The sequence below is a fragment of the Carcharhinus amblyrhynchos genome, chromosome 33 (assembly GCF_965287045.1).
Source record: "Carcharhinus amblyrhynchos chromosome 33, sCarAmb.v2.hapA, whole genome shotgun sequence".
Taxonomy (NCBI): domain Eukaryota; kingdom Metazoa; phylum Chordata; class Chondrichthyes; order Carcharhiniformes; family Carcharhinidae; genus Carcharhinus; species Carcharhinus amblyrhynchos.
Window position 1 is genome coordinate 11,656,366 of NC_137356.1, and position 20,160 is coordinate 11,676,525.

The 20,160-nt window shown below is 43.2% G+C and overlaps 1 protein-coding gene across 3 annotated transcripts in view; it reads right to left on the minus strand.

Annotated features, from left to right (window-relative positions):
• carm1 (coactivator-associated arginine methyltransferase 1) overlaps positions 1–20,160 on the minus strand; it is a 76,739-nt gene that overhangs the window by 42,154 nt on the left and 14,425 nt on the right. For all 3 annotated transcript variants that reach the window (XR_013889800.1, XM_080216679.1, XM_080216677.1), the window contains exons 2-5: positions 9,621–9,746; positions 5,955–6,061; positions 5,397–5,501; positions 3,678–3,788 (exon numbers count right to left, since the gene is read on the minus strand). Coding sequence is in view for 2 of the 3 variants with exons in the window: in XM_080216679.1 (XP_080072805.1) it covers positions 3,678–3,788; positions 5,397–5,501; positions 5,955–6,061; positions 9,621–9,746 (449 nt within the window). In the remaining variant the exon portion in view is untranslated. The remainder of the gene's footprint in view (positions 1–3,677; positions 3,789–5,396; positions 5,502–5,954; positions 6,062–9,620; positions 9,747–20,160) is intronic.

The following is a 20,160-nucleotide window of genomic DNA, read 5'->3' on the forward strand; positions in this document are numbered from 1 at the left end:
TGGTTGTCACACTCTGGCACCTGTTTGGGTACACTGAGGGAGGATTTAGCACAGCCAATGCACCCTAAACCAGTACTCTTATCGGACTGTGGGAGGAAACCAGAGCAACCAGAGGAAACCCATGGAGAACATGCAGACTCCACACAAACAATCACCTAAGCCAGGAATCAAATCCAGCTTCCTGGCACTGTGAAGCAGCAGTACTAACCATTGTGCTACCACACGTGCAAAGACTGTCACTTCTTGTTCACAGTGACATATCCAGCTAGTTATTGAATCAGTGTAGGCCATTTGGCCCTTCTGCTCTGCTATTCGGTAGGTTCATAGTTGATTTGATTTTAGTATTAACTTCACTTTCCCGTTCGCCCATCATAACCCCAGACTTTCCCGTCAATCAAAAATCTCTCTCACTCAACCTTGAATGGGTACAAGTGATTTACTTAAGAGTTTGTCAGCTGTTGTCTTATGACATGGTCTCATGAGCATCTCTCCCCTCCATTTCCTAACATAGCTCGCCACCACATCAGCTTTCTAGAATGAGCCGCACTGTAACATGGATTAGTGGAATGTGCATTTGGATCCATGAGTCTGCATAACAAACCTCAGTGCCTTTAAGGGAGGGGAGAAAAGAAGTGACAGAAATGGGCACAGTATGATTGGTAAAGATAAAGTTTAAATGATCAGATGTACACAACTGCCAGTAGCTGTTATTTGGCAGGCTGTTCATGAAGGCCCTGCCTTCTCACCCTTGCCTAAGATGTGCCAGTCCTCAGGTTAAATCACCACCAGTAAATCTTTTCTGCACTCCTTCTGGTTTAATAATATCCTTTCTATGGTAGTGACCAGACTGTACACAGTATTCCAAATGTGGCCTTACCAAGGTCTTGTACAACTTCAACATGGTGTCCCAACTCCTGTATTCAATGTTCTGACCAATGAAACTAAGTATGCCAAGTGCCTTCTTCACCACGCTATCCACCTGTAACTCCACTTTCAAGGGGCTACCTTATTCCTAGATCTCTTTGTTCTATAACTCTCCCCAACGCCCAACCATTAACTGAGCAAGTCCTGCCCTGGCTCGATCTACCAAAAATGCGTCACCTCACATTTATCTGAATTAAACTCCATTTGCCATTCTTCATCCCAACAGCGGGCCCACCACTGATTCCTGAGGCACACCGCTGATCACAGGCCTCCAGTTTGAAAAAATAAACCCTCTACAACCACCCTGTCTGTCTGTCTTCAGTCATCAAGCAAATTTTATATCCTCAACTTGGATCCCACAAGATTTAATCTTCTGCAACAACCTACCATATGGTAACTTGTCAAAAGCCTTGCTAAAGTCCATGTAGACAATGTCAACTGCATTGCCCTTAACTACGTTCTTGGTTACCCTTTCAAAAAACTCAAATCAAATTTGAGATACATGATTTTTCACTCACAAAGCCATGCTGACTGTCCCTAATCAACCCTTACCTCTCTAAGTGCCTGTAGATCCTGTCTCTCAGAATTCCTTCCAACAACTTACCCACTACAGATGTTAAGCTTACCATCCTGTAGTTCCCAGGCATTTCCCTGCAGCCTTTCTTAAATAAAGGTACAACATCTGCACCCTCCAATCTTCCTGCACCTCACCTGTGGCTGTCACTGATTTAAATCTCCCTGCTGGGAGACCTATAATTTCCTCCCAAGCCTCCCACAATGTACTGGGATACATTTCATCAGTCTGAGGAATTATCTACCTTGACGTACTTCAACACTTCCAGCACCTCTTTATCTGTAATATGCACACTCCTCAAGACATCAATATTTATTTCCCCAAGTTCCCTAATATCTATGCCTTTCTTAATAGTACATATTGATAAGAAATATTAACTTAAGATCTCACCCATCTTGTGGATCTGCACATAGATGACCTTGTTGATCCCCAAGAGGCCCTACTCTCTCCCTTGTTGCTCTTTTGGCCTTTATATACTTGAAGTTCTTTGGATTCTCCTTTGCTTTATCTGCCAAAGCAATCTCCTGTCCTCTCTTTTTGCTCTCCTGATTTCTCTCTTAAAACTATTCCGACACCTTCTAAACTCTTCAAGGGATCCACTTGGTCCCAGCTGCCTATACATGTCGTACGCCTCCTTCTTCTTCTTGATCAGGGCCTCAATATCCTGAGTCCCACAATGTCCTGGGATACCCATTGGTATCAATGGGTGCTATTCTGATTGGCGGTTGGTGACTAGTGGAGTGCCGCAGGGATCGGTGCTGGGGCCTCAGCTATTTACCATTTATATAGATGATCTGGAGGTGGGGGCTGAGTGTAGGGTAACGAAATTTGCTGATGACACAAAGATGAGTGGAAAAACAAATTGTGCGGAGGGTGTGGCAAGTCTGCAGAGGGATCTGGATAGGCTGAGCGAGTGAGCGAGGACCTGGCAGATGGAGTACAATGTTAGCAAGCGTGAGGTTATCCACTTTGGCAGGAATAATAGTAGGAGGGATTACTATTTAAAGGGCGAAAAGCTGCAGCATGCTACGGTGCAGAGGGACCTGGGGGACCTTGTGCATGAGTCGCAAAAACCCAGTCCGCAGGTGATCAATGAGGCGAATGTGATGCTGGCCTTTATAGCGAGGGGGATAGAATACAAAAGCAGGGCGGTCTTGCTGCAACTGCACTGGTGAGGCCGCAGCTGGAGTACTGTGTGCAGTTTTGGTCGCCGCACTTGCGCAAGGATATTTTGGCCTTGGAGGGAGTGCAGAGGAGGTTCACGAGGCTGATACCGGAGATGAGGGGGTTAGACTATGAAGAGAGATTAAACAGACTGGGTCTGTACTCGTTGGAGTTTAGGAGGATGGGGGGGCGTGGAATCTTATAGAGACGTATAGGATAATGAAAGGGACGGATGGGGTAGAGGTAGAGAGATTCTTCCCGCTCAGAAAGGACAGCAGGACTAGAGGGCACAGCCTAGAACAGAGTTGAGGAGGAACTTCTTCACTCAAAGGGTGGTGAATGTCTGGAATTCTCTGCCCGTTGAAGTGGTGGAGGCTACCTTGCTAAATATATTTAAGTCACGGGTAGGTAGGTTTTTGACAGACAAGGGAATTAAGGGTTATGGGGAGAAAGCGGGAAAGTGGAACTGATCCACTTCAGGTCAGCCATGATCTTATTGGATGGCGGGGCAGGCTCAAAGGGCTAGATGGCCTACTCTTGCTCCTATTTTTTATGTTCTTATGAGTCATCCAGGGTTGCCCTTCACTTTAAAAGGAATGTGCTAACATATTTTTAAAAGCCTTCCACTTACCAGACGTCCCTTTGTCTGCCAACAGACTCCCCCAATCAACTTTTTAAAGTTCCTGTCTAATACCATTAAAATTGCCCCAATTTAGAATTTTAGCCAGACCTATCATTTTCTAGAGCTACCTTCAAGCTAATGGAATTATGATTACTGGTCTCAAAGTGATCCCTCACCAACACTTCTGTCACCTGCCCTTCCTTATTTCCCAAGATGAGGTCAAGTTTTGCCCTCTCTCTAGATGGGCCAGCCAGAACGAGAAATTCTCCTCAATACACTCAACAAATTTCTCTCCACCCAAGCCCCTAATACTACGGTTTGCCCAGTCAACCGTAAGTACCAAGTTGGCTCCACAGCACCAAAATGGTAGACAGTCAGAAATGAGATACTGACCTCTGCGTGCTGAGCCATGGTACTCGCTTCCACTGCAAACACCTTCCGTGCTCCTGCCTGCACAGCAAAAAAGGAGAGGATTCCAGAGCCACAGCCCACATCTAATACAACCTGAAAGAGACAAATGTTTATTAATTAGCCATTCACATTCAGTAATGTTATCCAATAATCATGTGAAAAATGGCACTCATCAACTAGAGAGTACTGCATTTCTTTTTCCTTAGCCTGCAGTCTGATCTCAGTGTTCCCCTCCCCCACTCCCAGGATTGCTAGAGATAGTGAAGCACTTTGTGGTTCCACAGTCAACCAGGCTATTCAACTACGTGGAGCTTCACAGTTCTACCATAATTCTATCCACACACACTTCCAGTAGAAGATGATGATGGATAGCAGTCTGGAGATATCAGTGGCTTGCTTCCTCCTTGTATGTTGTCATTCCTTGAAGTACAGATATTACCCTAAAATGAGCTTTCAGTAAAATACTGTCCAACATACCACTGACTGAGCTGGCATGTTTTTAACCCCCACTTTATTCACTTCTGGATTTTTTTTGGGTGGGAAAAATTGAAATTTGGAGATGGGCTGTACAAGATTATTAGGCAAGGGTACTATGTGCAATGTTAGTCACCAAGGAAGGGACATACTTTCACAATACAATAACATTTCGCTAACTTGGGTGCTAGGATGAAAAATTTGTCCTATTATAAGACGCTGAGTAAATTGGGTCTATAATTCTTTGGCGTTTAGAAGAATGAGCTGATCTCACTGAAACATAGAAGTTTCTGAAGGGACTTGACAGGGTAGACATAGAGAGGTTGTTTCGCCTGGCAGGGGAATCTATAACACAAGGCATAGCCTCAGGATAAGGGGTCAATCATTTAGAACTAAGACGAGAAATTTCTTACTGGAAGATTGTAAATCTCTGGAATTATCTTCCCCTGAGGGCTGTGGATGCTCTATCACGGTGTAGATTCACAACCTTGACAGAAGATTTTGATTGTGGGGAATCAAGGGATATGGGGAGCGTGAAGAAAAAAGTGGATTGAGGCAGAAAGTCAGTCATGACTGTATTGAATTGCTCCTATTTCTGATGTTATGCTATTAATGGAATCTTTACTGTGCTGAAAGAAGCCATTCGGCCCATCAAGCCTGCACCAACAACAATCCCACCCAGGCCCAATCTCCATAACCCCATACATTACCCCTGCTAGTCCCCTGACATTAAGGGTCAATTTAGAATGGTCAATCAACCTAACCTGCACAACTTTGTACTGTGGGAGGAAACATGGGCACGTACAGGAAACCCACAATCATGGGCACCACCTTACCCAGGCCCACACACCCCAGCCCGAACTCCATAACCCCATGGCTACCATTTAGTACGGCTAATCCATCTAACCAGGACGTCTTTCAGTCTGTGGCAAGAAACAGGAGCACTGGTAAGAAACACATGTAGTCATGAGAAGAATGTGCAAACTCCACACAGATAGTCACCCGAGGATAGAACTGAACCCGGGTCCCTGGCACTGAGGCAGCTGTACTAACCACCATGGTTATTACTTCAAAGCTCCAATCCAACAGAACTCACTTTCCATTGGTACGTAGCATCTGCTGATCCTAATGTTAATTCTAAAGTAGAACTCAGAGCTAGATGCACATTCATGGCAAGGCATAAAAGGCACACCAGCTCACTTTAGCTCCCCAAAATCCAGTCGTTACCTTGTCTTTAAAATCTGTATGGTTTTGGAGTATTGCCCTTTGGTAGGTTCCTGTTCGTATGTAGTCTTGCATCATATTCTGCTGTTGCGATAAGTATCCATAGAACTGCAAGAGGACAGGGACTTAAAAACAGTCTGAAGTAAATACGTAATTTGTGTCCTTTAGGAATAGCAGTTACGTTACAACATGAAGTTAGTCATTATGTTGAAGAGTTCCAGTAGAATACTTTGTTAAGTTTGCTTACATTCTGCAACTATAGTTTTGGCATGACCTTGTAATAGGGAGAAAGATGTTAAAAGTGGGATCAACAGGCGAGAACTATGATGAACCTATTGGTGAACAACACTGGCTAACTACTACATAAGGCAAAGACAACACACCCCACTCCAGAGTCTTCAGGAGAGAAAAGGGGAAGGAAACTGGGGCATGGAAGAGGGTAAGGAAAACACAAACATATTGGTAACTAAGAGAAATGAAAACAAAAGTAAGAACTTGTCCACGCGGTTTCCTAAAAATATTAAAAGATGACTAAATACACTCAGATTGGGGGGACAGTACCTGGAAATACTGCACAGCAGAAGACTCCTCTGTTCGGTCGCTGAAGACAGATCGTTCAAGGTTGTGACCTCTGCAGTTTTTCAGAATATTATAAAAGGAGTAGAACTCTAGAGAGAGAGTACAAATGGAACTGAGCATAGCCAGATTATTTGTACAATATTTACATATATTCAGCTAATGCACACACAGTCTTATTTTTTGGACCAGTTTTTCACTGCCACTGAACCTAACTAAGCAGAAATGCACTACTTCTCATTTATGTTGCTCAATAAATGGACTAAAGCAAGGCAGGATCAATCAGACCCACACCTCCTGCTATACTGGAAACAGAGCCTCAAAACTGGGGAGGAGCATGTGGCGACAAGCTTGCGATTAGATGGAAAAGGCAATTAGCCTCTGACATACCAAAGGACAGATATCGTTACTTACTGCATATAACAGCCTGCCATGGTCTACCCACTGAGGGAATTCTCTACTTGCATCTCAGGTTGACATTTGCCAAGTTCTTTTAAAAATTGGAATCACGAGCTTTTGGAGATCTGCTTCTTCAGCAGGCGAGTGGAGAGTTGGGTTCACAAACACAGTATACACAGACAGAGACGCAATTCAGAAACTTGATGTCTGTTTCATTAACTTGATGTTGGTGTCGAATTGTGCCCACCCCAGCCTAACACCGGCTTCTCCACATCACGGCTACCATCAACACCACAAACCACCGGCTCAAAGTGGAGAGGATCTCCAAGAAGATCGCGCATATTGTCACAGGCATCAAGTTTCTCAATTGTGTCTGTCTACGTATGCCGTGTTTCTGAACTTAACTCTCTGCCCACTTGAGGAAGGAGCAGCACTCAAAGCTCTCGATTCCAAATAAACCTGTTGGACCTGATGTTTTGAGACTTCTTACTGTGCCCACCCCAGCATCTCCGCATCATCTCTCCAGAAATGTTGTTAAAGCTGTTTACCTTTTGAGTGTTCTCTGTTTTTATTTTAAACTTCCAGCACCTACTGTACTTTTGTTTTGGTCCAGTTCTCGCAATTTATTGCTCATTCCCATTTGCATAGAGGGCATTAAGAGTCCACCCGCTAGTAGACCTACATCGAATTCAAAAGGACTCTTGGTAGTGTCGACGAGCAGAGAGATCTTGGTGTACGCGTGCGTAGATCCCTGAAAGTTGGCACCCAGGTTGATAAGGTTGTCAAGAAGGTGTACGGTGTGTTAGCTTTTATTGGTAGGGGGATTGAATTTCGGAGCCTTGAGGTCATGTTACAACTGTACAAAACTCTGGTGCGGCCGCACTTGAAGTATTGAGTACAGTTCTGGTTGCCGCATTATAAGGAAGATGTGGAGGCATTGGAAAGGGCGTAGAGTAGGTTTACCAGGATGTTGCCTGGTATGGTGGGAAGGTCTTATGAGGAAAGGCTGAGGGACTTGAGGTTATTTTTGTTAGAGAGAAGATGATCAAGAGGTGACCTAATTGAGGCATACAAGATGATCAGAGGATTAGGGTGGACAGTGAGAGCCTTTTTCCTCGGATGGTGATGGCTAACACGAGGGGACATAGCTTTAAATTGAGGGGTGGTAATTATAGGACGGATGTCAGAGGTAGGTTCTTTACTCAGAGGGTAGTAAGGGCGTGGAATGCCCTGCCTGCAGCAGTTGTGGACTCGCCAACTTTAAGGGCGTTCAAATGGTCAGTGGATAGGCATATGGATAACATTGGAATAGTTTAGGTTACAGGGTCATTAGATTGGTTCCGCTGGTCGGCGCAACATCGAGGGCCGAAGGGCCTGTACTGCGCCGTAATGTTCTATGTTCTAAATGCCATGATGGGGTTTAAACTTATCCTCTGGGTTTCTGGTGATAACTGCAACACAGGTGATGAATGTTACCAGCGGTTGTGTAACACATTAGGTTCAATTCACAAAGAATGGGAGAAAAAAAATCAAAACTGTTTCCCTCAACTGGATTAAACTTGTGACTTGGGGGGTGGGGGGTCTTGACAAATACATGAATAGGATGGAATAGAGGGATATGGTCCTAGCAAAGGTTGGGGGTTTTAAGTCAGTCCGGCAGCATGGTCAGTGCAGGCTTGCAGGGCCGAAAGGCATGTTCCTGTGCTGTGATTTTCTTTGTTCTTTAAAGATGTGCTGATTAACTAGTTGTCAGGGTAACTTCTTCTTGCTAGGGTAATGCTTGCAAGCAGCAGCTTCAGATGACCAACATAGAGGTTCAAATAACAAATAATTGCATCATTACAAAAATAAGGCAGATGAAGTATAATGTGGAGTCACTCACTTTAGCAGGAAGAATAAAAAAGCATATTATTTCTTAAATGGAAAATGACTGCAGAATTCTGAGGTGCAGAGGGAGGGATCTAGCTGTTCTAGTGCACAAGTTACAAAAAGCTGGTGTGCAGGGGCAGCAAGTAATTAAGCTAGCTAATGGAATGCTAACCTTTATTACGAGAGGAATTGAACATGAAAGTGCAGATGTTAGACTTCAATTATTCATGGCATTCGTGAAGCCTCCTTTCGAATATTGTGCGCAGCTTTGGTTTCCTTATGTAAGGGAGAGGCATTGTAGGTGGTTCAGAGGCGGTTTACTAGATTGACACCAGGAATGAGCCTTATGGGGAAAGGTTGGACAGACAGGACTTGTTTCCATTGGAATTTAGAAAAACGATGAGGTGATTTTATTGAAGTTTATACGACCCTGAATGATCTTGACAAGGTGGATATGGAAAGGATGTTTTCACTTGTGGGCAAGTCCAGATTTAGGGAACACTTAAAATCGGGGTCACCCTTTTAGGACAGAGATGGGGAAAAATATTTTCTCTCCAAGAGATGTGCGGCTTTGGAACACTCTGCCTCAGGTGGTTGAGATGGAGGTCACTGAATATTTTTAAGACAGAGATAGATAGAATTTTGTTAGGTAATGGAATCAAAGATTACCAGGGGTAGAAAGGGATGCAGAATTTGAAAAACAAACCATCAGCCATGGTCTTGGTGAATGGCAGAGCAGGCTCAAAAGGGCTCGAATGGTCTACCTTTACTTTTATTTCATATTTTTTATGCATGTTTATATTACCAAGACCAAGACAGGTGCCAGAGTGAGGCGACTTCTTGCAAGCTGTATCCAGCACAGCTTCAAATTTTATCTTTTACTCTTGTTCTATGCTTCTCAAACTTCATTCTCTTTTAAACTCTCTAACAATGCTTTCATTCTCTACATCTTAGCTATGACTTTAACACTACATTCTGCACTCTCTCTCGTTTCCTTCTCTATGAAAGGTATACTTTATTTGTACTGTATGCAAGAAACAATACTTTTCACTTTGTTAATACATGTGACAATAATAAATCAAAATCAATCTCATTCGCTACCTTTTTACTGATGCTGGAAATCTGAAATAAAAATGGAAAATGTTGGAAATACTCACTAGGTCAGGTAGCATCCACAGAGAGAGAAAAACAGACCTAATGCTTCGAGTCTGTGACCACTCATTAGTTGTCACAGGTGTGCAACGTGCACACCGTTTGTCTTTCTACGGATGCGCCTTGACTGAGGGTTATTTCCAATGTTTCTGAACGCTACATCTTTTATAAGTTTTGTAACTAACGCAGAAGAGGTTTCACTGCCCAAGGACAAAATTGCACAGTATTTACCGTTTTGTGATGGAAATTGCAGGAGAACACTGCTACATCCCAATGTGACGATGAAAGATTGCTTGCCAACTCGACTGCATTCAGTTTCCCGATTCACCGCACACTTAAACACGCAGACCGTCTCATCTGCAGAATTAGAAAGTCAAGATCAAGATCGGAAACCAAATTTTATCAGAAAGCTTCCCCAGACAGACGTTCCCAGACTTGCAGAAATACCGTACTAATATTTTACACTGTCAAAAAGCACCAGTTTTCATTTAGATGCCACTGTAATCATCACCAACCCTGCTTTACTCTGAGAACAGTTAACCATTCACACATATATGCATTTAAGGACAGACATGTGGTATTTCATCACATACGGAATTACAAAGTTTTAATTCCACTGACAGCCCCAGTTGTTAAGACTTCTCACGTGGGCCCTATCCCCGTAACCGTACATATTTACCCCATTAATCCCTCTAACCTATGCATCCTGGGACACTAAGGGGCAATTTAGCTTGGCCAATGCACCTCGGACCCGCCCATCTTTGGACTGTGGGAGGAAACCTGAGCGCTGAAGGAAACCCACACAGATACAGGGAGAATGTGCAAACTCCACATAGGCAGTGACCCAAGCCAGGAATTGAACCCAGGTCCCTGGAGCTGTGAGGCAGTAGTGCTAACCACTGTGCCACTCTTATTCCTTAGTCACAAGAGTGAGTAGAGAAACATTATTCAGCTGCTGCAGCATTCCTGAAACCCTCTTAAACATGCTCTCATCCTGCACCCTAACTTAATAATGCGTTTCATGGAAGACTTGGATTTCTTCTTTATTAATATTGCCCAAGAACAAATCAAGGGGGCAACAAAATGTACCTAATGACTAGGAGAAGCACACGTGGCTCCTGCTCCCTAAATGATCCATCCATCCTTCTTGTGAATGACAGCAAACACTAAATTATGCAAAGGTGAAATGAACTCATAGATCCTCCACACCAACCCAAATTACAAATCTCCCATTATTTCCATTTATATCTCATGCTACAAGAACAGTGATTAGCAAATCAACTCAATTTCTAAGATACTGTGAAGCAGAAAACTTACTGCCCTCATCACGGGCCACTGATTAAAGTTGCAAGAGTCAATCAATCACGCTAGGCAAATGTGATCTCTCTACCCTTCTCACTCATCATTACATCAAGGCTTCCAAGCCCACCTGAAATTGACAAAGGTTACCCTTTTATCGACAAATAAAAAATGGGACAGGGACAAGGATTCTGAAGAGAAAATAAATTAATGCAGTGTAGAATTTGACATAGCTACAAGGAGCACGGTTAGTTTTGAAATTAGCTGCTGGTAGTTCTGGGGTTAGGAACGAGAGTCTCTCCCCTCTGCTCCTGGGAGCCACAATGGGCACAATAACGTTTCCTTACTGAGATCTCAGAGTAAAAAGTGGTACAGTATTGAACTTAAGACAAGAAACTACAAAGTTAAAAGTTTATTTATTTGTTAGTCACAAGTAAGGCTTACATTAACACTGCAATGAAGCTACTGTTTCTCTAGTCGCCACAGTCCGTTGCCTGTTTGGGCCAATGCACCCAACCAGCATGTCTTTCAGAATGTGGGAGGAAACTGGAGCAACCGGGGGAAACCCACGCAGACACGGGCAGAATGTGCAAACTCCACAGTCACTCAAGCCAGGGATCAAACCCGGGTCCCTGGTGCTGTAAAGCAGCAGTGCTAACCACTGGGCAACTCTGCCGCCCCAAGGTGTTGCACTGGTACCCCATTACATCAAGATTTTTGCAGTCTTGATGGATAGGAGGAGGGGCTTGTGGAATTAACAACAGATTCCCAAGCAGATGTAACCCAGGATTCCAGCAACATTTATGAAAATATTCTCCATCACCCAGAAAAATAAATCTGATATTAATAACCCTGATCACAAGCTGCTGCTGACTGTCCTCAGCTTTATGCTAAAATAAATCCAAGCCAAATAAGTGCTAGAGGCTGTTCGTTCTAAGTTTACAATGTGTTATTGTTGCCACGTTTAAGCTTTGCTCAGCTCCTTAAAATGTTTAAAGTTTATTAGTCACAAGTAAGGCTTACATTAACACTGCAATGAAGTTACAGTGAAAATCTCCTCTGGGAACTGTTTCCCGCTCCACAGATGCTGCCAGACCTGTTGAGCTTTTCCAGCATTTTCTGCTTTAATCTCACCTCAGCTTTGCGTCAACTTGCTTTGTAAAGAACTTCAGATCTACAGACACGTCCTTCATGTTAATAAAACACACTGAGCTATATTGTTTTCTAAAATACATTTTTATTAGAGTTTTCCCAATTTTACAGATAATGCAAACACTCAAAACTGGTACAGTATAGCTTGATCATTTCTCCATATAGGAATATAGGCAAAGACAGAAGGAAACCAATGCAGCTGATTCAGTATGTTCTGTAAACCCAACACTTCTACATAGGCAAAGGAGAGCGGACAAGTAGCAGGAACAGGAAAAAAGATAAAAATCACAGAAACATGGCAAAGTGATGCACACTATTGTGTACAGCACATTAGAGACTGTGTTACACTGCCCACGGAAAGCCTTGTATGACTAAGTCAGACTTTATGGAACTCATTTGAATTGGATTGGAGATACAGGTTAGGAATTCCATTGGGAAACATTCCCGAATAATTTTATGCTAATACTGAACAGAGGAAGAATAAAATTAACTATAACTGTTAAGAATGTGGATTTTTATAAAGCACCTGTATCCACTTATTGAACTCCCAATATCCCTAGCCCCAAATTTCTGCAGCGTGTAGAGTAAATAATTCCACTCCACCTGGTCAAAAGCTCTCTCTCTGCATCCAATGAGATCACTAAGCTAGCTATTGCCTGCTTTTGGATGACATGAATAATCTTTAATAACCTCTAAACATTGTTCTATGAATTCAGGCCCTCTACGAAGCCAGTCTGATCATCCTAGATACTCGAAGGGAGGATTTTTTTCTGGATGCAACACTAGTATATGGGACAACAATTTCAACCCTACGTTCAAGAGTGGAATTGGCCTATAAGGTGTACTTTGCTTAATTGTGCCTTCAAAATTAAGGAGATATTCGCTTCTTGAAAACCATCACTTCCCAGAACCATACCACACTGAAGATCCCTCAAGACAAAAACCACATCCCCTTAGAAATGAGGGTATTTAGGGTTGACCTTTGATCTTCAAAAATTATTGGGGGCTTAAAGGAAGGAAAAATAAAGCTTCTTACGTATTAGCGTATCTCTAGATAGATGTATTTTATACGAAATCAGCATAGAAGCTTTTAAACACCTTATTAATATCCTCCGTCTTAATCATCTTATAACCCTCGGAATATAAGAGAGGAAAAAGTCCTCGAGTCTACCTTCTTCTTTGGAGAAGGAGAGCCAAACATCTACTCGGATTATTTCCACACTCATGGTTTTAGTTTGGTAAACTTTATACTCCTCCCAGCATATTGAGTCCGCAAGTAGTCCAGTGCCATTTGGATTGCATTAATTTCAGCTTTGAGTGGTTAGCATTCCCACCACATTCCCTCTCTGTTCTGGCTACTTTTACTTCAAGCCAGTGCTGTCATTCCAGCATGTGATTTTTTTTTGTATACAAAATGACCAAATGCCTTGCAGGTTTTCCAAAGGATTGGAGGACTTGCTTCAAGAGAGAACTGACTAAATAAGGTCAAAGTTGATCTCTTCTCAAGTTTTATGATCCTGAAGCAGGGATGCATTAGATCTCCAAGATCTAGATGCAAAGTCAACCACCCTGAAAAAAAATCCCAGGAACACAGGAGTATAATCGGAATTTATAATATTACCAGTGGAGCAGGAGGCCAGAGTGTAATGTTGTTTTTGGCGTTAAAAAAAAATCAATTATAGTATTACATTGACGGCGAGTTGAAAAGGTGAATACTTTATTTTTAGGATGCAGTGTTCTCCAAACATCTAGGTGCCCCAGTTTGCATATCGGTGCTAATGTCATCCTCAGTGTAACAAGATACAGTCGGACACATTGCACTCCAATGGCCTCAAGTTATCTTCCTATTTCATTGAACCCCTCACGGCTCTGTTGTATTGCCACTGATACTGCTGTCAATACTCTGGTGATCCTTGGAAGTTATGGAAATGCACAATTATAGGCCAGTGTTTTTGATGGAGGCCTAGGCCTCAGAGATAGTATACAACGTGCCTTTTCTAGCTTAATGCATCCAGCTTTCGTTTCTAAGTTAAAGAAACGTGGTAGCCAGCTTTTGAAAAATTTATCTGAAAGCTTACCCTGCTGGCAAATCAACAATCCGAATATCTTCTTCCAGCCTCAGGTTCTCCAGATCTCCAAGGCATTCTGACATACCACACCTCTCGTTTCCCCCCCACCAAGGATCGTAAATGGGCCTCAACCGTTGCATTTTCAATAGTAACAATTCTCTCTTCCACTTCAAGTCTTTTGTCAGTATTCCACAGCAAGCACTGATACTTTGCACCAATAAGCCGCGTTTCACAACAACCTTAATAATATTAGTCATCAGTTGTAATGCCTTTGGAAGTGCCAGAGAGACTATTCGCTCACTAAGTCACCATATCTTGGAGCTGGCTCCACCCCTGTTACTTTTGACTTTCTTTCCTCGATGATTTTCTTAATATTTCTTGGCATTTTGTCACTTTAGCCAGAAATCTTCCCGGGACATAATCGGGATCTAATCTCACTCTCAGATTAGGCAAGTACGAGCTGATACATGCAAGAATTATAACTGGAGTGATGCCATAGCTCATGAAAACACAGCTATTCTTGCACTTCATTCACACGACATCCCCACTCCTGTTAACAGGTTTTACCACCCAATTCTTAATTCTGAATCTTTGCTTTGTGTCATGGTGTTTGCAGAGACTGGGCTTAAAGAATTTTCAGCTTAATAGTCTTAAATACTCAGGAAACTTTGTCAACAACCTTGCATTCCCTTCTATTTTCTGTATAAAAGCTGTGCATTTAGACAGTGCCTGCTATGGCTCCCTTCACAATCAATGAAGCACTCGTGGAATGCAGTTACTGTTTAATGTTGAAAATGTGGCAGTCAGTTTACACACAGCAAGCTCCGACAAAAAACAATGTTACGATTGAGAGAGTGAGTAGGAAATAAGCAGCAGAAAATTTATTAGACTAGTCATCCAGACTAATGCTTCAGAGATTTGAGTTGATATTCCACAAAATTAGTCTTAATACTGATGATCTTAAAACTACAGGATTATCCTAAAACACACCTAGTTCATTAATGTCCTTCAGGGGAGGAAATCCTTAGTCTTACGAGAACTGGCTTAAATGTAGCTCCAGAGCCAGAGAAAGACTGCCCTCGGAAAGGCCTAGCAAGCCACACAGCTGTACCAAATTGTCAAACGTCAAACAAGGACATACCCAGACAGATCTGCCAGCACTAACCTAGGCACTGGAAATGACCACAGCACACTGTGCCCGGCCAACGTCGCAAAATCCTCCTCACTAACGTCTTTGGAATTTTGCCAACACTACAAAATCTATTTCAGACTAGTCAAGCAACAGCCTGGCGTAACTATGCTCACTCAATCATACCTCACATCCAATGTCCCTGGTATGTCTTGTCCTGCTGGCAGGACAGATCCATGAGAGGCAGCAATTCCAATGATCTGCTGGGACACTGTCATATCATCAGGTAAAAAAGGAAAAGGAAATCTGCTGATAATTCTGTCCTCCCTCAGCTAGTGAATCAGTGCTTCTCCTATAATGAAGTTCCCATCCAGAAAATGTATCAACACACTTTTAAAGGGTTTCCCCTCTAAATGATCCCCCCTCATAGAATATTGAAACGTTGCCAATGATATGTCATATTGGCAAGTTTCACAACAGGATTGTGAAGTCAGAAAACAGTGAAGAGGATCCTGCCAGGGGGCAAGGAATATATTGCTCCTGCTGGGAAAGGAACATGACCACGCTGTGGCTTGGCACTTCCTCCTTAGACAGGTGGCATTGCCAGGTTTCTAGTAATGCAAACCTATGCCTGGGGTTGGTACTGGGGTGGTCCTTTTGGGCAGCCCCAGAGGGCCTACGAAAGATGGGAAGTGTTCCTTTGATTGCGCTGATGGAGAGGAGAAAGGGGAGAGTGCCTTCAGGTTTTGATGGTGGTGTGGTGTCCCAATGCCCATGAAGGAGGAAGGAAGAAAAGGGACGAAAGGACGAAAAGGGATTGGTTTAGGTTAGTGGGTCATTGTTTTTTAACTGGTCGGCGCAACATCGTGGGCCGAAGGGCCTGTTCTGCGCTGTAATGTTCTATGTTCTATATTGAATACCACTTGGAAGATGTACTGGGGGGTAGACAGGGTGCATGCACTCTGTTAAGTGGGAAAACGTCAATCACCAAGATTAGCTTGGCAGAATCAAGAGGCAGAGACCTCTACGTTACAATGGGAATCAGGAGTATTGGACAGCATGCCAAGAGCAACAACAGGCATAACTAGGGGCCAATGTGGTGAAGCCACAGCACAGGACATGCTAGCCAACCAGTTGATGCAGTTTGCTATAGATAGAACCAAGCAATCGCACAACCAAAACAGTCATACCGCATCCAGTGTGGACAATTAAAGAACTAACTAAGATGGTGTAGTTGTAATATCACTGGGCTAGTAACCCAGGGGCCTAGACTAATGTTTAGATACAAGTTCAAATCCCAATGTGGCAGCTGATGGAATTTAAATTCAATATATCAAATCTAGACTTGAAAGCTAGTCATCAGTAACAGCAACCATGAATGACCTTCGTATGATTATTACAAAAAAAACCCCATCTGTTTCACTGAAACCCTTCGGGGGAGGAAATCTGCCATTCTACATGTGACTCCAGAATGTGGCCAGCTCATAACTGGGCAACATGTCCTATGAACAAACAAAAAAAGCCACAGATCTAACACCACTTAGTCAGCAGTTTGCTGCGGATAATATCACCGATTGACATATTGATTGCCTTTCACATAAAGCTTGCCTGGATTTTCTGCTGCTTTCAAGATGCATGCCCCAAAAGAAATCCCAGTATTGCTGCACCGAAGCTTCATAAATAGAAATGAGAGGGTACTGCAGTTAGAAATTACTCATACTAACCCCTGCTGCTAGCAATTTCCATTTCTCTCTCCACATTCAGTTTCTAGACATCAATAAGATTTATGTGGCTTAATTAAAAGAACACAAGTTCTGGTTCATATTATACAGACTCCTGCACTACATAATAAACTAGCTGCTTCTGCAGGTAGATCGATTAACTCCATACAGAAAATATTTTGTTATATAGCTCAGGTACACGACAGAGCTCAGTGCACAGAATACATTGCATAAGACACTAAGAAACCAGAACCCTGCACTGCATCACTGCTATCCTGTATTGCCTGTAGGAAGAATTCTGCATCACTGCTATCTCATGCAGTCTGGGAGGGAAATTCTGCATTACTGCACTGTATCACTGCTATACCATGCTGTCTGGGGAAGGGTATTCTGCACTGCATCACTGCTTTGCCACATTGTTCAGAAGGTGAATTCTGCATTCCTGTATCACTGCAATCTCCTACTGTCTGGCCAGGTAATTTTGCATTCCTGCACTGCATCACTGCTTTGCCATACCGTCTGGGAGAGGAATTCTGCATTTCCACACTGCATCATTGCTATCCCATGCTGTCTGGAGAGGAATTGTGCATTCTTGCACAGCATCACTGCTATCCAAGAATTTCCTTGGAGGGGAAATTCTACATTTTCTTACACTGTATAACCATTGTTCCACATTGGGAGACTAATGTTATACCTGCTGCTAAGTAATTGCGTCTGCAAACCAAGCTCCTGCTTATACCCACCCCCACATCTTCCCCCAACCCATCCACTCTCCGTTCAGCATTTTCTTTGCAGCTCACTCTGCTCAGCAGGCATTAAATGCAAATGCTCACATTCACCAGAAGCAGCCTGTCAACTCAGCCCTATAGAGCTTGCAGACTAAAGGCCAACAGATGTGGAAGGAAACTCCATTCTCTGAAGGACAATAAAAAAGGAAAATAATCGAGGAGATCCAGCTGCCTCATGGTCGAGGTTTCAGCTCATTTCAGAGCTTGGGTGGAGTGGGGAAGAAAAGAACTATTCACTGCTTTAGTGACATCAGAAAAGCTTCTCAGTGACATTTTGCCACCTATTCCTCCAAATGGCAAGCATTTAAATAGAGCTTGAATCCTCACAACTCTTGCAAAGTCACCATCAGTTCTGCACCCAGGTTCGGAGTTACTGTGTGAACTTTTCTGACTGGCTCAAACTAATAAACAAAAACAGGATTTTTCAAAGAAACAAACACTGTATTTTAATGAGGGGACCCTGACATCTCAGCACCCCCTCGCAGACACCCGCGGTCACATTGTGCAGAAACCCTGTCCTATTTAAATAGCAGGGCAGCGGGCAATGTGGCACATTTAATGATCTCTGAAACTCGTGATCAGGAACCAGGCCTCGAGTGAACAGATGTGCGCCTGGAAAGCAGAGTTATACAAAGTGGGGGGAGGATGCAGATCAGAAGAGAGAGATCGCGTTATGGTATTTTAGTCCTGAATTGGAGGAGTGTCAGCACAAGACCTCACGTTTTCGTTTCTACATGCTGGAGTAGGATAACATAGGAATTATCGTCACACACAATCTTCACTTAACTCAGTATCTGATGCTAATGGGACAGTCAAGAATGAATGTTTTAAAGCAAGGATTTTTCCAGCAGAAAGAAAATAATTAAAACTTTAGCAGGTCAATGGGGTGTAGCAGTTCACTGGATAGGAAAGCAACAAATGGTTCAGACACTGGAATGAAATAGAAGATTCTAATACACCCAGCTACAATCACTGCTTCATGTTTTATACAAGAGTTTGACCCAGCACTAATTTTAGAGTTATGAATTCTCATTCATGTGCCGTTAGTCTGAAGCGCACAGTGAGTGGAACAAAGTGCTCAGTGACTCTCAGTAAGCCTTGCTGCAGACTGCATCAGAGACAAAGCTGCTTTGAAAGCTGATTTGCATCTCCACCAAGTTGTAGCTGTGGAACACATTGGTGGGTTCTCAGAATAGCGCAGGAAGTAGTGCCTACACTGCTCCGTTTCCACCAGAATTGGTTCACGTAGCAGTGTCACCCAGACTGTACACTTTTCAAACACAGATTTCTACTTCAGTAAGGGACTAAAGCAAGTTTGTAAATATATCATTACATTGTTCCCGACCCAGTCCATCACGAGCCCAACTGCTGTAAACTAGTTCATAGAATCCTATAGTGCAGAAAGAGGCCATTTGGCCATCGAATCTACACAGACCACAATCCCACCCAGGCCCTATCCCCATACATTTTCCCTAGCTAGTCCCCCTGACACTAAGGGGCAATTCATCACGGCCAATCCACCTAACCTGTGCACTTTTGGACTGTGGGAGGAAACTGGAGTACCTGGAGGAAACCCATGCAGACAAGTAGGGAACGTGCCAACTCCATACGGACAGTGCCGTCCAAGGTGTTGCATTCGTAAATCGCAACATTTCCATAGATCACTGCCTGGACACTACGTGCTCAATTTTGTTCATTCTGAACTTTGAATGAGCACTTAAGGACAGTCCCAGGCTGTGTGTCCCTGGCCATCAACTCTATCCCTCTCCCTGGCCAATGCATGGGACAAAGCCAGGCCACTCGCAACATTGACGGCTGATCTGAAAGTGAAATAAGCTTTTGACACCATACCCACATCCTCAAAACGACCAATTACTTCTCCCTCTGTAAACACTGCCCGGCTCGATTGCTGCTGCAGCTAAGGAACTCGGCATGTCAGCGACAACTCTCACCAGCTTTTACAAATGCACCACAGAAAGCATCCTTTCCAGATGTATCACAGCTTGGTATGACTCCTGCTCCAACCAAGACCGCAATAAACTAAACAAGGTCGTGAACGTAGCCCAATCCATCATACAAACCAGCCTCCCATCCACTGACTCTGTCTACACTTCCCACTGCCTCGAAAAAGCAGCCAGCATAATCAAGGACCCCACGCATCTCAGACATTCTCTTTTCCACCTTCTTCCAGCAGGAAAAAGAAACAAAACTCTGAGATCACGAACCAACTGATTCAAGAATAGATTCTACCCACTGCTATCAGAACGGATCTATCATCGTATGATCTTTCTTTACTTCATATCCTAGTAATAATACTACATTCTGCACCCTCTCCCTTCCTTCACCTATGTACTCTATGAACGGTATGCTTTGACGGTATACCACACAAGAAACAATACTTTTCACTGTATCCCAATATGTGACAATAATAAATCAAAGACAATCTATTTGCTGAAACCCTCATGTCTTTGAATTCTGTAGACTTACTACTCCAGTGTGTTCTATCTACATAGGCGTTCCAGAATTCTGCTGCCCTACTCAAACTTACATCAAATCCCTTTACACTAGATCCCAGTCAAACAACACCTTAAAAATGAACATCCACAGTTTCAA